General features: G+C 41.8%; 1 protein-coding gene across 10 annotated transcripts in view; it reads right to left on the reverse strand.

Annotated features, from left to right (window-relative positions):
* Positions 1–622: 622 nt before the first annotated feature.
* Positions 623–16,960, reverse strand: part of klhl5 (kelch-like family member 5) — a 54,157-nt gene continuing 37,819 nt past the window's right edge. For 5 of the 10 annotated variants that reach the window (XM_037095269.1, XM_037095261.1, XM_037095278.1 and 2 more), the window contains 11 exons: positions 16,532–16,668; positions 15,700–15,896; positions 14,018–14,230; positions 9,759–9,945; positions 9,446–9,670; positions 8,722–8,797; positions 7,543–7,629; positions 6,246–6,320; positions 5,775–5,912; positions 4,535–4,706; positions 623–3,034 (listed from right to left, as the gene is read on the reverse strand). In XM_037095269.1, the coding sequence (XP_036951164.1) occupies positions 2,978–3,034; positions 4,535–4,706; positions 5,775–5,912; positions 6,246–6,320; positions 7,543–7,629; positions 8,722–8,797; positions 9,446–9,670; positions 9,759–9,945; positions 14,018–14,230; positions 15,700–15,896; positions 16,532–16,668 (1,564 nt within the window). In that variant the 3' untranslated portion in view covers positions 623–2,977. The remainder of the gene's footprint in view (positions 3,035–4,534; positions 4,707–5,774; positions 5,913–6,245; positions 6,321–7,542; positions 7,630–8,721; positions 8,798–9,445; positions 9,671–9,758; positions 9,946–14,017; positions 14,231–15,699; positions 15,897–16,531; positions 16,669–16,960) is intronic. The other 5 variants (XR_005074626.1, XR_005074623.1, XR_005074625.1 and 2 more) reach the window with 5 other exon arrangements.

A 16,960-nucleotide genomic window follows, 5' to 3' on the forward strand; every position in this document is an offset into this window, starting at 1 on the left:
ATTATTTCTTCATCTCAATCCATGGTAGGAAAAGAAACACACTGACACATGGCATATTTAGTGTGCACTGTATAATATACAGCATGATGCAAGAAGTATGTAAGCACATATCTGACAGCTGAATAAAAAAAAACAAGATGAAAACTAAGCTCGATGAAAAAACATTCCCATGGCAAATCATGATTATGAGATGAAAAGTTGAAACTATGGAATTAAAAAGTCACAATTACGAGATCACAAAAATCGAATTTTCATAACAGTCACATGTATGAGATGAAAAATTCCATTATGAAATAAAGTCACCATTACTCTGAGACAACAAAACTCAAATTTATGAGATAAAAACAAACATTTATCCCAAAATCATGATTTTGGCTTATATCTAATCATTTCAACTACGCACAATACTTGTTTTGCCTCATTATTTCAGCCTTTTATCCAATATTTGACTTTTTTTTCTCATAATTTTGACTTTAACACATCATTATTATTATTATTATTATTATTATTATTATTAATATTATTATTATTATTATTATTATTATTATTATTATATTGGATTATTATCTCACAAGTACTTTTTAAACATATTTTCAACTTTTTATGACTCACCATAGGAATCTTTTTTTTTTTTTTAAATCGAGGCAAAATTTCATCCTTTTTTTTCAACTGGCAGATATGTGCTTCCATAAATAATACTACATACAGATTTCATATTTATTTATATACATAATATACACTCAATACATAGATTGATTTGGAATGTCTTTGTTTTGAAACCTCTGACTGAAATCTGCACAGCGGCAGCACACTTTTCGTGCTCTGATCTGAAGAGAATGACTCAAAATAAACAGCGGGCAGGTTTGAAAGAGAAGAAAATAGAGTAATGCAGCGACGCATTAGGCCTGAATAAACATCAGCTCAGCTGTGGGAATCGCTGGCCTGCCCGTCTATGCTTTTTTAGATGTCATGCCGGCAAATATGGGAGGCTTTTCAATCTTCACCGGCTCCTGGGGCACATGGCTTTCAGCTGTGCGGTTAAGTGTGTGTGTGTGTGTGTGTGTGTGTGTGTGTGTGTGTGTGAGAGATATGTCCATGTGTGTTTATGGAGTGCATCCTGGGGGCTACATTAGCTCTAGATCTGTCAGTTCAGACAGGATGCCTGCTTTGCCTCTCCCTGTCAGGCATTTGCTTTCTGTACACTAGACACACACACACACATACACACACACACACACACACTAGAGGAGCAGACTGAGCCGCACAGGGAAAATAAACAATTAAGCATACAGCATAAACTGTTTGTGACATATAAGTATCAAACCTGCAGTCAGCATCTTTGTAAGCTTGAAGTTTCCTGACGTTTACGTTTCCTGAATCGAGCCCGCAAACGACCTCATGTGTTCATAACATTAGGTTGTTTCATTTTCTCCACTCCACGTGTGATACTCTGTCTGCAGCAGTAACAAATCTAATAACGCTTTGAACTCAACATCAAACAAAACGTCGCACTGGCTGGATCTGCGTTATTAAATTCATGGTCTCATTATATGGTCTGTTGTTCATTTTGTCTGGGTGTTCAATTCTGCTCTAAGAGTGAGTGTGTGTGTGTGTGTGTGTGTGTGTGTGTGTGTTGAAATGGGAAAATAGGAATGAAGAGAAAGCAGCAGGGAATTGAAGATGTGGGGAGAGGGGAGCGGGAAGATTCTCATTTGAGATAAAAATACACTCCTTGCAATCTCTGAACACCCAAACGGATGTGTACACACACACACACACACACACACACACACACACACACACACACACACACACACACACACACACACTGAGGAAACAACTATAGTGGAGAGAAAGACAGCTAAAAGCTCGAGTGATGCTGTATTAAGACCAAGCCTATAAAGAACTGACCTTTGGCTCTGTAGGAAAGTGAAAATAAAATTTCCCTACAGGCATCAACAAAGGGCCACTCGGGCTGCAGACTCAGTAACAGCACTTCATGGACCTCAATTATTTAAAAAAAAAAAAATGGCACAATTAGACTGTAAAAAGTTGGATAATTTGCCCGAGTAGCTTATAAAAAAGCTACAATAACTCACAGTATACTGTATGCTTCAGATGTGAGCTGATGCAACGTGGAAGACATACGCACAGCAAATGTTAGATAAAACATGATGATATGTTTTTGACTGGAAAAGAATAAAGAGTGTCACAGTTTGTTACAGTACAGCTGCTCATAAGGTTGTGCTGATTATGTCAAAAGTCTTCCTTTTATCCGTCAGCGGGCAAGAAAGGAGAAGAAAGGAGGGGAGGGGAGCAGTTGCCGACTGCAGCATAAAATAATAGGGAATATATTAAAATAGCATCAATACACAAGATCAGATATCGTTAGGAAAACCGAGTGCGTAAAATGATGAGGCATCTCGACGGCCTTGACAAGCTCTCTCTGTCTCTCTCACCTTTCTGTCAGCAGAAATAGAAGCTGAAAGCAGACATGTTGGTATGTGTGTCTGTGTATGTGTGTATGTGTGCGTGTATGAGTGTGTGTATGAGTGTGAGTCCCACTTTGTCTACGGGAAGAAAATAATAGGCATGAAAAAAAATGAAGCTGCGAGACAGCTGTTCTGTCATGCTCAGATAAACACTGCAGATTCCTCTCCTCTGCGGTGTCGGTGGTGCTTCACATCTGTGGCAGAAGTCATCAGGATGTTCACATATGAAAACTTTATCCGGAACCTGACATGACTTAACCCTAAAACAAACCCTAAAAACAATCACAGGCAGTCGTTGAGGAGAGTAAAAATGTGACTTGGCTGACATGTGATCAGTAATCAGTCTGTCACCTCTGTGTGTTGCTCACATGCTGGTAGGCAGATGAGTTTCTTGGAGTGACGTTGGTTAAAACCACGCCAGCCGGAGGAAGGTCTCTGAGCCACATCATGGACAGTCCTCTGTTGAACGTTTGGTGTTTGTGTTTTCACAGTCGGACGGCCACCACACACGCTCCTGCCCTGCCCACACACAGGGGTGCTACCTGGAAAGATGAAAAACAAAAGAAAACAACAGAGTCACAATCATAGATGGATACTAAAAGTTACAGCAAAGGACTGTCAAGAACTATCCATGTTTTAAAATAATTGCTATAGCAGTTTTTAAGTGCTCAGATAAAACTGCATTTTAAGCATCTACATTTCGAACACCACTGACCAACCTGACCTCCTGAAAAGATCATGTGATATGATTGAAAGCCCCAGCACGACTACTTAATGGACAACTTAATTCCAAGGTCGGGAATGAATGAAGGGAATGGACTTCTTTGTGAATGAAGGATATGTACAACACTGATATTTTGTGGCTAGACCTCCTTTTGACCTCCCCACAAGGATACACCGACTACCGCACAGCAAGGAGTCGGGAGTGAGCATAATCCTTTGGCTCTAAGGGAAGCTTTGTGCCTTTTGTGGTTGTCTAGTCCTGTTAGTTTTGTTCGACATGGATAGTCAAAGCTGCCTGTCAGTCACCTAATTTTAAACATGAACTTACCACCCACGTTATGTGTCTCGGAAAAAGAAAAGATTGACAGATTTGTGCTAAAGCAGGCAGGGGAAGTGTTGCTACGAAGACGGGACAGACAAGACATCCTCTGGTTTGTTTTTTCAGTTTCTGACAATGAACAGAGGACACATTTAATGGTCTAAACATGTCCCCTAACATCTCCTCAGCCCTCTGTGTCAGTCTGAGTCTGTATCTGCCCACCTCCACCCCCTCTCGTTCTCAGCATGGTGCGTGTCTCCAAAATAGCAGATATCCAGCGACTTTGGTTGGAAATCCCTGAGGCGGGAGATGAGGTATAAACTGAAGTGAGATACACTTCTGTTGAATGAGATCGCTCAACTTTCCTTTACTTGCGTAGTGGCAAGGACAATATTAGCATGAGGAAAACACACATTTAAATACCACGAAAACATGCCAAGATACATAGGAGAGGAGCTGGAGGAAGGTCAAACGGACATCCTGTGTTTATATAATGATTTTATTGGTGGATTTAATGATTTATTACTTGTTTTTACTAAGCTACAGTATGTATACAACTCTTCATGTGTGATCTCTAGATATGTCGCTCGCTCGCGAAATCTCAAGATATATAGCTCGCTCATGCATGCGCGAGATCTCAAGATATATCGCTCGCGCGCGAAATCTCAAGATATATCGCTCGTGCGCGCGAGATCTCGAGATATATCGCTCGCGCATGAGATCTCGAGGTATATCGCTCGCGCGAGATATCACTAGATCTCAAGATATATTGCTTGCTCGCGCGCGAGATCTCGCAATATATCGCTCACGAGATCCCAAGATATAGCTCTCGCTCCCGAGATATTGCGCTCGCTCCCAAGATATAGCGCTCGCTCGCTCTCAAGATCTCGAGATATAGCGCTCACTTGCGAGATCTAGAGCTATAGCGCGAGCTTGCGAGCACTCTCTCTCTCATTCTCACTCTCTCAAAAACTCGTTCCTTGCGTGTCTGGGTGTGTACCTGTGTCCACTCATTCGTCTGAGGGTCGTAAGCCTCAACAGTGTTGAGATACACCTGGCCATCATAACCGCCCACAGCATAGAGACGGTCACCAAGGAGACAAACACCGACAGCATCTCTGCTGATGCTCATGGGGGCTACTGCCGTCCACACATCTGTCTGAGGGTCGTACCTGTACACACACAGAGAAAACACACACACAGGTTTTGACAACACACAAAGTACGAAATAACTTTAAACAGGTTTGCTGTCCACAGTTTAACATTTTGGGAGATAAAATTATCTCCAACCTTTCTGAGAGTTAGATGAGAAACTTGATATCAAATCTCTTGTCCGTGCAATAATTACAGAACTGGAGCAAGAAGGCTAATAGCTTAGCTTAGCATAAAGACTCATTTGTTTATTAATTCATACACAAATAGCGTACATGAGACAATTTGTTGTTTGTTGTTGTATGTCCTGCACAGTTTCTTTGCACAGTAACTTCTTCTGAATGTTCTCATCATTGTGAGGTATGGTGCCAATGTTGGACAGATGGATAAACTGTTTGTCAGGGAAAAGTTAAACCATGGTATTGGTATTTGTTATTCCAAGGATAGCATGACCTGAACTTCTCTGTTTCTGATTGGGTTACTCCGATATTCCTACCCTAAATCTAATCAATCTCACTCCTCGGGGCTGAACCTACCCGACCCTACCAACAAAGGCAACGAGTTCTTGCAGAGGAAAAGTAGAGCGGGTCATGACTTTGTTCCCCTGCAGGGTTGAAAATCCAATATTAACTTGGAGGGGACAACTAAATCAAATCTTCTCAAGAGCAATTCCTAAGGGGGACACCAAAAGTGCCGTAATTCTGCTAACAAACTGTCACACAGCCAGCTAAGGAAAACTACACTGCAGAATTTGGTTTTGCAAACACTGGATAATAAATAATGTAAGGTAACCACAAACTAACATCAAGACTGCCCTGTAATTCAGTATCGAAAAAAAAAGACTGATGATGATTATAAATGTTTTTTTTTCCTGAATTTAGAGAGAAAGTAAATAAATTACTAACGTATCATTTGTTTGAACAACTTACTGGAGGTCAGCCACCAACGACAGACTCAAATTGTAAAAAAAAAAGCATATTTTTACATCACACAGTAAACTGTGCATTATGCATTTAACATTTCAAAACAGCAATAAATATGAGACATCTGTTACATCACACACACACACACAGTACACACAGACTCACCTCTCCACACAGTCACTTAGCCGAGATGCAAGGGACGAGGCTGGAGCATCATGTCCTCCGATTGCGTACAGGAAGCCATGCCATGTGGCCACGCCCACACCCCCACGCCTTTTAGCCATAGGAGCACAGCCGTTCCACCTGCAGATGGAGGTTGTAACCATCAGGAAGATAAAGCAGACTTTTACAGTCTCTAACACTGAGGAACTCAACATTTTACACATTGTGCTCAGAGATTATTTAATGATAACTTGTACCAGGCCTTCCAGTGAAGAAAATAATGTGTGTACTTGATAAACAGATGCTGTTTGAATGTGCTCTATTCTACCGTCCTGAGAGGGTTAGCTGTCTCTTTTGATCTGTGGGTAAATAACCTATAAAGCACAGATGCACTTCACCAGGAGGAGGAGCAGACAGGGAATAAAGCAGGAGATGGCAATTAATTCTGGTCAAATGAAGTCACTCGTCTCTGACCTGTTGGTGTGGGGGTCGAAACACTCGACTGAGCGCAGGCAGGATGAGCCATCACGACCTCCTACTGCATACAGCCTGAGGAAGACAGAAGATTGTGTTACCCATCCGGACACAAAACATTGCACACGTTTCTGGAATGTGGAAGTATCTTTTCAATTCAGTGACAGTGAAACAGATGGTATTAGGGAGTGTTAGTGTGTGTGGTGCAAGATTTGGGGACAAAGTGAGGTGAGCAAAATCAATCAACCAACACTCCTGGGGCATCACAACCCCAAGCAGGCACTGTGTGCTGTGTGTGTGTGTGTGTGTGTGTGTGTGGAGTGCGGAGAGCAAAGGAAGAAGTGCATCAGAACCAGTCGAGCAAGTAATGAGCTCCATCAGGAAAAGAGCCCAGAGAATACACAACACATACATGCACACGCACAAATGTACGCAGCCTTGCACACACAGACACAAACACACATGCTACTGTTGGGCATGCTTAGTCAAATCAGTTGTTTCTGTATTAATTAGCATCTCTAAAGCCTTTCTCTGTGGTGTCTCTCTGAGGCGCTGAATAATAAAAACAACAGGGGAATATTGCAATTCTTATAAAGTCTGCTGCCGGCTGCTGGAGATTTTTGGGGCAAGTGAGGAGATTCTGAAATCCTAAACTTCAAACTATTAAAATGTGCATTTGTGCATGACTGACTGGGAGCATGTGAATGTGTGTGTGTTCACTGTGACTGTGGCCTTTGTCACCCGTTTCCCTCACTGTTTGATACTGCAGTTTGTCTGTGCAGGAGAGGAGTAGTTACAGTAACATAACCTCGACTGTGTTACTTTTAACTTGAATACAAACAGAAACAAAACAAATTCTAATGTTTTCTCCTCCAGATAAAATGCTTAGGTGCTTCCTGTTGGACCAAAACTGTTTGGTTTCAAGCTGTTGAAAAGTCTTTTCCACTGGTCTCTGCTCTCCAAACCAAAAGCACTGGATTTAGCTTATCAACTGACTATTTTCCAGGCGCAGAGAGGTTTTTCTATAATGAGCAACAAATAAATACGGTAACTCTCTTTTTTCTGATTAAGACCATTGAGGCAGTTTTTCTGTAATTTCTGGTAAAATCTATTACATTAATTAGGATGAGCCTTTTGTCCAAAGTGACTTGTAGTAAGACAAAACAGTATCCATAGTAACAAGCAAGGGCAAGATGTCAACAAAGTGAAATGTTCATTGCTTCAGTGAGCGTGCAAATATTAAATCTTTAACTTGAATTTAGTGCAGATGTTTGAAGCAATACATGAGCTTACTTACTTGCCATTGAGCACAGCTACTCCCACTGTGCTTCTGGGTGTAGCCATACTTGCAACGAAGCTCCACTGGCGAGCCTGAGGGTCCCACCTGGTAAAAAAAGATGTCAATGAATTGTCAGTGTTCCAACGAGAGACGAAAACTAAAGTGCAGTTCAGGGACTGCGTTTTAACTTTAGTGCATCATTGAGCTGCAACAGCTCTCTCAAAAACAGTTCAAGCGAAGGTCTGCAACATCACAATAACATGCATTATGATTCAGTGCCATAAACAGTAAGCTAAAATAACCTAGAAGTTGTATCAACTTCTGTACGTAAGCTAACTTCAGTTTTCATTATATTGTCCGTGTTCATATTGAGCTTGAAGGATTAAAACACAGTCTTGAATGATAAATAAATGTTCTTTTCTCATTTTGAGTAAAATAAGGGCTGCATGTTAAAATAAAACACATGACAGAGTTTTTGAAAAATGTTCTGAGTTTTAGAAAAATCAAATAAGTGTTCTTGTGTTTCCCTTTTTTCTTCTTTTAACTTAATTTCACACTTGAACAGTCTCATCCAATTTAATAACAACACAACACATCTCAACAACTAAACAGTCTTTGTTTCCCTCTTGTGTCACATCGTCCATTTTCTCTTGTTCTGTATCAGAAGTGAGCCAAAGCTTTTCCTGCCCGGATTTTGAAATCTGATCTGGAATGGTGTGAGAGCCAATCTCTGACACATACGTTGGTGCTCATTGTGAACTTGGGACGAATTGAATACTGTTCATAGTGGAGACAACAGAAAACTTTAATTTTCTGTGGTATGTTTGCACAAATGACTTTGTCTCATACTGGCACTTTTAATAATTGCCACGGGCCTGGAACATCTGAGACATGATGGATTTTAACTGCCAGTGGGAAGAATGAACATGTAAGAATCATTCTTTATTACAGGTTTTATTATTTAGTTTAGCTCTAGATAATCCACTGAAACTGCTTATATTTGAACTACTTTCAACTAACAAAATACTCCCTAGGAACTGTCACCTCATTGTACTGGGATAGAAAATCTAGAATAGAAATAAAAATCTTAGAAATAGAAATCTTAAGAGATAAATGTCTCAAAACCTTGCAAAAAAAACCCCAAAAATGTGCTTGGCTACTGGGTATGTAAAACAGCTGTGTGAAGTCTCCTCTTACCTTTCCACTGTGCTGAGGTAGCTCCAGCCATCGTGTCCTCCTACAGCGTACATGGGCCCCTCCAGGACAGCTACACCTGTGATAACAAAACAAGAAAAAAAACAAAACATGCCATATTATATTACGGCAACTAGCCAAAACCCAGTCTCCTCGGACAAGCTCATAAAACTAGACAGGTTAAGGACAAGAGCTGAGTTTTGTGTGTGTGTGTGTGTGTACAACCACACCAAGGGCATTAAGCGTGCAGAGTTAGCAGCATGTTGACACCTCCATACGCAAGGGATTTATCTGCCAGAACATCTGTGGTGCCAGATGTGTGTTTCAATCCTCTCTTCCCTTCACACACACATGCACACATTTATAAAACGACACAAAAGCAACGTACGCCTTATCAAATTTTGTTATTGTAATAGTAGGTTTGCATAGTGAGTGGGGAGGCTGCCCAAACAAGGAGACACAGGGTCAGACCATCGTGCTGAAGTGCTCTTGATTCTGAACCACTTACTGCGGCCGGTGACCCTCTGTGGCTGAAACTGACCTTTGACCTCACTGTGTTAGCAGCAAGAAAAACAATATATTTTTTACCAAGAAAACAAAATGACACAAATACATTGAAGCATTTTTCTTTAAAACACTGACCCAAATGACAGAAAAAGCCCTCATCCACTTCAAGACTAAGATCAGTTAACCTTTCCAAGCACTTTTAAATTGTTCTTGTACACACCTAAGCCATGTCTGTGTGTGGACATTGGGGGCATGACACTCCACGTCTTGCTGTGTGGGTTGTAACACTCCACAGTGTTGAGGGTCTTGAGTCCATCTCGGCCGCCCACCACATAGAGACGGCCGTCGAGGACAGCTACGCCAAACTGCAGTCTGCGTCCACTCATGGTGGCGACCTGCCTCCAGGTGTCCCGACGCAGGCAGTACTGCTCAATGCTGGTAGCACCTGGCGAGAGTAACAGGAAGATGTATCAGATGATGGTGATCAGTGTTAATGTCTGTTGTGTGTGGTTATATGGAAGTGACTGTTCTACCTTTTGTAGCATCCATGCCCCCTACGGCAAACATGGCCCCCACGGTGGCCTTGCGTGGCCGTGTGCGGGGACTCTGAAGCAGGGGTCGGCGCTGAGGCAGGAGGTGATACTTCATCCCCTCCATCAGCAGTCGCTGGCATTCCATACTGTCTCGCAGCAGAGGGTTAGACTCCAGGTCTGCCAAGAACTACACACAGGTGGAGATACATACACATGAACACACAGGGGTGTGTGAGAACTGCTATAAACAAGCAGTTGAGACAAAAGCAGGGTGTGTGTGCTGCAAGCGTGGGGTATGATGTTATCACTGATTGTGGAGGTCTGAGGGTCGAAAGAAAGCTGTTCTCTCATTGATTGAGAGATTAGATCAGATCAGACAAGCGGCCATTAGTGCTCACACACACACACACACATATCATCTGACACACTAGACGACTAATCTGTCCTTGACATCTCATCAGCTTTCTTGTCCATACCCTCTAACCTCATCTACGATCTCACACACACACACACACACACACACACACACACACACACACACACACACACACACACACACACAGACAGTTGTGGCAGCATGAAGCACTTCAATCCAGCAGTGCTCCCTAAAATACATCCACAAGTAAATCACTGCCTGTGAAAGAGGCAGGGTGGTGAGAAGCAAGTTTCCCCTGAGGGCAAGAAGGCATGAATTACATGATTTACATTTAGATGGGTGTGTGTTTGTGTGTGTTTGTGTACGTATGTGTTAATAGATGGAAAGCAGCAGAGGTTCCAGAGGAGACTGATTTTTCTATTTTATTTTATTTTTTCAAATAAAAGTCATTTGAAGTTTCCAGACTGTGTACCGCTGCTCGTATGTTGACTAAGTTAAGTCAGAGGGGAGACGTTCAAAAACGTAAAGTATAATCGAGCATATTTATAAAAGAGAAGACATCTTTTTAATATTTATACACTCTCTTGTTCCTGTGTGTTTTCTGCCATGATTCCCACAAACCACCACGCAAAAAAAATTTAGGTCTAAATAATTCAATTTGGTCACTGAATATAAAATCAATTTCCTCAGCCAGACGTGGAGAGCGTAAAGCAAGCATGTTAAACGGATAAGCAGCTTACACGCCAGGGTGAACCCTGCTTCCACTGCATACAATCACAGAGGGACAAATTAGGGTGAACCCTATTTTGGGACATGGTTTTGTTTGTGTGCGTGTGTGTGTGCGTGTGCGTGCGTGTGTGATAAAGAAGGACAGAGATAGGTGAATTGAGTGTTTGTCCTCTCCCGTGCTATTTATCCAACACGCTGTGAAGGATTGAATGTGGAGGGTGAGATAAGACTGAATCCTGCGGGCATCCCACCTTCTCCTCTCTGTCCTCTCTTTACCTCACAGTGGGCAGCGAGACAATAGTGCTCCCCTCTCTCTGTTTCAGCTCACACTTAAAAAAGACTTATTTCCATTGCAGACGTACTATTTCTCGCTCCTAACGTTGACGTTTTAAGAACACCCAGAAAACAAACCAGAGCTCAGACTATTAGTAAGTGAATCCATTATTTGACAGAAATTCAATCTGAAAATATGTCAATGATCATTATATTAGGTCATTTTAGATGGATGGCGATGTTAATCTGCTGGTTGCTCACATTCATGGTCCAAAGAAGATGGAGCTTACTGACGTCTGGTCCCCTCACTTTTCCTCATGAGGTTTACATTGAAGATGCAACATTATGTGAATGACATTTACAGCCTCAGCTGTACTTTGTCGTTAGTGGTAATGTTAGCATGCTAACATGCTAAACTAAAATAATGAACATGGTAAACATAACATCTGCTATGTTAGCTTTTTCAGTGTGATCATTTCAGCATGGCTGTTGACTCTTCGGCTCAGGCAAAATGCAAAAAATTCACTGTTTCCAGCTTCTCAAATGAGAAACAGTTCCACTGTATCTGCATCTGAGCTTCACGGCGTAAAATGAGCTTTCCACCAGAAGTCTTTTTCACATTAAAAATGTCTTGGTGCTCACTGATTTTAAGAGGCACGCCTATGTGCATGATTTACGTCATTACAAATAATTTTGAAGCAGATTTGGGTCCAATGTTCAGCATACACTGGTGGAGCCTACACAGAACAGACGTCACAGTGAGGTGGGAAACATCTTAGTTCCAGCCATTAAACTTCAAAAGTTAAAAATATTTATATATACATATATACTGGAATTTTTAGTGTGGGAGAAAGAGTACATGCAATTCTAAGTATTTTCATGAGGTAATTATACTTTTTAAACAATGTCAGACAAACAGATATTTTTAATGTTTGCCTTGTATAGGTTGTTCCTCTTATTTCATTGTGTGATATTGTCTCTGTGTATAATGCTGCTGCTACATTGAAATTTCACAGCTTGGGATCAATAAAGTACATCTATCTATCTTGATAAATGTGTGATGTGGATCATTAAGAAACAAGCAAGCTGCGATGGGATATTTTTAAACATTTCTTTGCTATTTTTGAAAGCAATTAGTCAAGAAAATAATCAGCACATTAATCAAGGATTGTTGATGAGGACACCCACACACACTTACTACCCTTTAAATCCGTCCGATTAACGGCCCACAGATGCTCCTCTGAGAAAATAAGACCAAGTGTGCGTGTCTGTTTGTGTGTGACAGTGGTGATGGGGAGAAAGGATTAAAGGTATTAATTTGGTGCATTGACATCCTCTTGATGAGTAATCGCCTGGATAGAGGGCTGACTAATTGGTTGATGAATATTGATCGCTTGTCTGTGTGAGGTTTATATGTCATTCTATTGGCAGAGCTCATGATGTTGCTGACTGGTAATTCATTTGTCAGTGTAACGTGGCGGCGGTGGTGGGTGTCACACTGTTAAAGGTTGAATCAACCCCAACAGCTTTATGTCTGCGGCGCCGTTTCTCTCTCTGCTCTGGTGCTATTCCTCTGCTTTACCTCCCTGCCATCCATCTTCTCCCCTGATTACATGTTACAGCTACTTGTGATTTCAGCTGACCAGGGCAAAGCCATATATCTGAGGTGTTCATACGGAGCGAAACCTGGGAGATGTTCAGACGCAGGCAGGGGAAGATGGAAAGAGGAGGGGGCGGAGGGGAGAGCCACAAGGGGAGTTTTATCTTTACAGTTTTCTTTATATATAGTGAGGGAAATGACTGATGAGGGAGATGAAGAGAACAGATAATTTAGCTGCAGTTAAGAGAGATATCACACTTAATTAAGGTTTAAAGCGTGTGTGTGCGCGTCTTTGTGTGTGTGAGTGCATCCAACGCCCTGGGCAGTAACTGAGGTTCTGCCTCGCATATAAACTTACCAATCAGAGTCCCTGCTACACGAGCTAGGAAGACAAGAGAGGAGGAGAAAGAGCGTGTGGACTCAAACACACACTCAGATACACACAAGCACACACCTGACAACATAATGGTTGTGAGCTACGGTTAGTGTAATGGCTATAGTCTCTCTAATTGCCTGAAGAGGACAGTGAGTGGAAAATGACCAGCGGACCACGAGCAGGAAGATTTATACAAACTCTTTTCCTGTGAGAGACATTAAGACGTGAACAACAAATCTCCTGCAATATTTAGTCACGCAGAAAAATGGACAACAACCTCATGAACACAGCAGATAACTAATGTGCTCTTGTTAGTGTATGTAATTAAGCTTTTCACCGCTTGCCTCTCAGATTCATTATTACCCATTTAACTGATTTAATCGTGTGAGAGAGAAAAAGAGACAACAGTAGACAGAGGGGAAAGGAACAGATCGAGGGGAAAGAAGGAGGTACCTTTACTGATTATCAATCATAGGGAACTTAACTTAATCAGTAGTATCAGAAGAAATTCAAATGAATTTTTCCCGTTTTTTTGCTCTCTTTTGGTTTCCTACCACCTACTCCAAGATCTGGCTCTCCAGCTGCTAAATGCTCCACTATGTTCAGCAGCTAGTTCACTAACTCTCTGTCTGTAACATAGTGCTAAACAGATAGTTTGATGTCATTTTATAGAGCCTGCTTCAGGCCAAAATGGCACAGTGAGAGCAGTGAGAGTGAATCAAAAAAGGGAGCCAATCAAACTCTCTGTAAAGCTCCATTAAGCCGAGGGGTGATAATTGTCTGATCATCATTGCAAGCCATCCCTTTCACATTGTTTTCACCTTATAATTTTGGAAAAAATTATTATAGCCGCTTAAATAAAACAGTTACAGCAATACGAAATGCGAGTTCTCTGCAGCGCTCACCTGTGGCTGCAGCAGTGGCAGTCGGATGTGAGCCAGCAGCAGGGGTAGGTGGCGTTCCCGCGTGACAGAATCATGAGCAACCCATGTTAGCAAAGAGGTAACTACGGTTTCCTCATCTGGCACGTTAACGTCATCGGACGTGAGCAGCCTCTCCATCTCCTCCACTGGGAGCAGGAGGAACTCCTGGCCTCCCACCACCTCCAAAAAGTGCTCCTGGTGGAGATGAAACGGGTATAAGAATAGGGAAGGGAAGAGTCAGATTAGTCTCTCAAGACGAATGAATAATGAATTGGGGACGGAAAAAAGAAAGAAGAAGCGGAAAAAAACGATAGGAAGATATGAGTGTAAGAGGATATGGGGTGAGGGCTGGAAGGAGAGGGGAAATAAGGAAGGAAATGAAGGCTTGAGAAAGGTCAGAGGAAGATAGATGAAAAGCCGAAGAAAAAAGGGTCTGGACGAGAAAAGGTTGGAGTGATTTAGTGGTATGAGATGGAGAGGCTGCTTGAAAAACAGAGAGCAGAGCTTCAGCGAAATATCATTTTCATTATCGATTCATCTTATGAATAATTTTTAATCAATCGGTTAAGTGCTTGGTCCTTAAAACATCCAAAAATAGTTACAAATGTCCATCACAAGATGACCTTTTCATATTTATTTTTGTTCACTATCATAAGACATTCCTCATAGTTAAGAAGTTGGAACCAGAGAATGGCTGTGATATAATTAATTTGATTTAAATTCAATTTCTGACTAATAATTTCAGTGTCAATTGGGATTGACTGTGGATGCAAAAAAGAAACAAAAATGAGACACTTAAACAAAGACACGCAGCCTACGTCATGCTTCGTAACTTTGACATAAGGAAGGTGATGGCAGTGGTGATTATGGTTGTTGTTGCAGCTATTACAGACATGTTTCCTTCTTTGCCATTTGTGTTTTTGATTAATCTTTTTTATCAGTCTTGAGGAAAAGAATTTTTGCAGTAATTAGAAAATGAGAGGAAAAACATGCAACATGTGAATGTGATATGATCAAGAAGAATCTAAACTTCTCTCTGCGTCTCTGTGTCGTCTATTGTACAGTTCCGACACATTACTTCCTTAATAACCCTGTGAGCTGTGTGTGAGTGTGTGAATAAGTATGTGCATATGAGTGAATTACAGACACAGGCAGACAGTCACGCCCAGATAAAACCACCTCCACGACATAATTACCGCAGATTAAAGTTTCACAATAATCCACTTAGAGGGAAACAGAGAGAGAGAAAGTGAGAATCAGACGAACATTGACACTGACAGACACACAGAGGGAGGCAGGCTGGGAGAAAAAAGGCCCGTAAAGACAAGAGAGAAACAGAAAAGAAAAAGAATAATCAAGCCAATGGAGGAGCTATTTCATAGTCACCATAGCAACCATGTGCTGAAACAGCCATTGTGGCGAGAATGGTGTGCGGTGCGTTGAGAACGAGGAACCAATTTGTTACCAAGAATAACATGAAGGCTGGAAAAAATGACCAAAGTCTGACAGGGGAAAGGAGAGGGAGATTATGTTTATTGTTCCTATATGAATTATTAAAACCTCACATCACCTGTGGGCTACATGAATCTGCATCATTATCTACCTTTTCCCAAGTTTCATTCATTTTCTCGCAGCAGCGCTACGATAACTGGAACTGTACCCACCATGGTGTAGGCATGAGCAGCCCTCTGCAGGTCATGGCAGCCCTGGGCGTCGGCGTAGGAGCGGATACCCAGACAGTTGGAGGGGTGGAGCTGCTTCATGAGGAACGAACAGCAGGCCTGAACCACAGATGACAACTGGAGCAGGCAGGAGGCAGACAGCAGAGACTCAATGGTGTCCTCCCTCAACTCGAGACGGCCTGGAGAGAGGAGGAGGAGAAGGAATGGCAATACCTTAAAGTGTCTAAGATTTTTTCACACAACTGAGACCAAAATGAATCCACTGAGTCAGTATATAAAACATGATGGCTGCTGACCTCTGAATCTTTTTCACTTTTTCTTTTTTTCAAATCCAAAACAAATCCCACAAGGAGTGAATTCCACCTCTTCAGGATTTTCCACTGTTTACAGTGTCGGAGGAATTACAAAAACGTACTCCACATGCAGCCACAATAGCCGGAATGGTTTTCAAATGTCTGTCGGCAAGCGGATTATTCCAAAAATATATGTTAAACCAAGTGTGACCCAAGTTGATGTTAACAGTGGTGTACACACAGAGAAGTCTCAGGGCCCCATAGTCATATTTCACACTGGTTGCACCAGTACACCAGCACATAAGCCAGGTGTGCTCAATAATACATTTTAATTTAATTTCTCATCACAGATTTCAAAACGATTGTCACCAGGAATAAAAATGCAAATGCATGTTTATTCACACGCAACAAGAGCTTATAATGAGAGAACACGTCACCCAATACTTTCTATTAAAAGTTGAGGACTCGGACTGTATATATTGATATTTTTATAAAAAAATGCAATCAGTGTGTCTGTGTACCTGTGTATGCATATTGCACCAGGACCCACAATGCATCCGGGTCTACTCCTTCCATCTTCACCTCTTCTTGCTTGGCCTCCCTCACATCACTGGTGAACATGGCCGCGAAGTAGTCTGACACGGACGAGAGGACCAGTCTGTGAGGGGAGAGAGTGTCAGGCATCAGTCAGAGAGGATGGACGACTGTGATGTAGGAACAGAGTACTTTGACCTTGCTGACAGGACGGGTTTCAACTTAAAGGGTAAAGAGGGAACGGAGGGGAACAGCAGCCTGGAGATGCTGACACAACGAGACAACACACATCACGATCATAATGTAAATAAATACAAGAGTAGACACACATACAAAGCACTATGAAGGTATCGTGTGCTCCACATGAAGCGCTTGTCTGATGATAAAACAGTGACTGAAATCCCTCTATGACACCT

This window comes from Acanthopagrus latus, chromosome 1 (assembly GCF_904848185.1).
Source record: "Acanthopagrus latus isolate v.2019 chromosome 1, fAcaLat1.1, whole genome shotgun sequence".
Lineage (NCBI taxonomy): Eukaryota > Metazoa > Chordata > Actinopteri > Spariformes > Sparidae > Acanthopagrus > Acanthopagrus latus.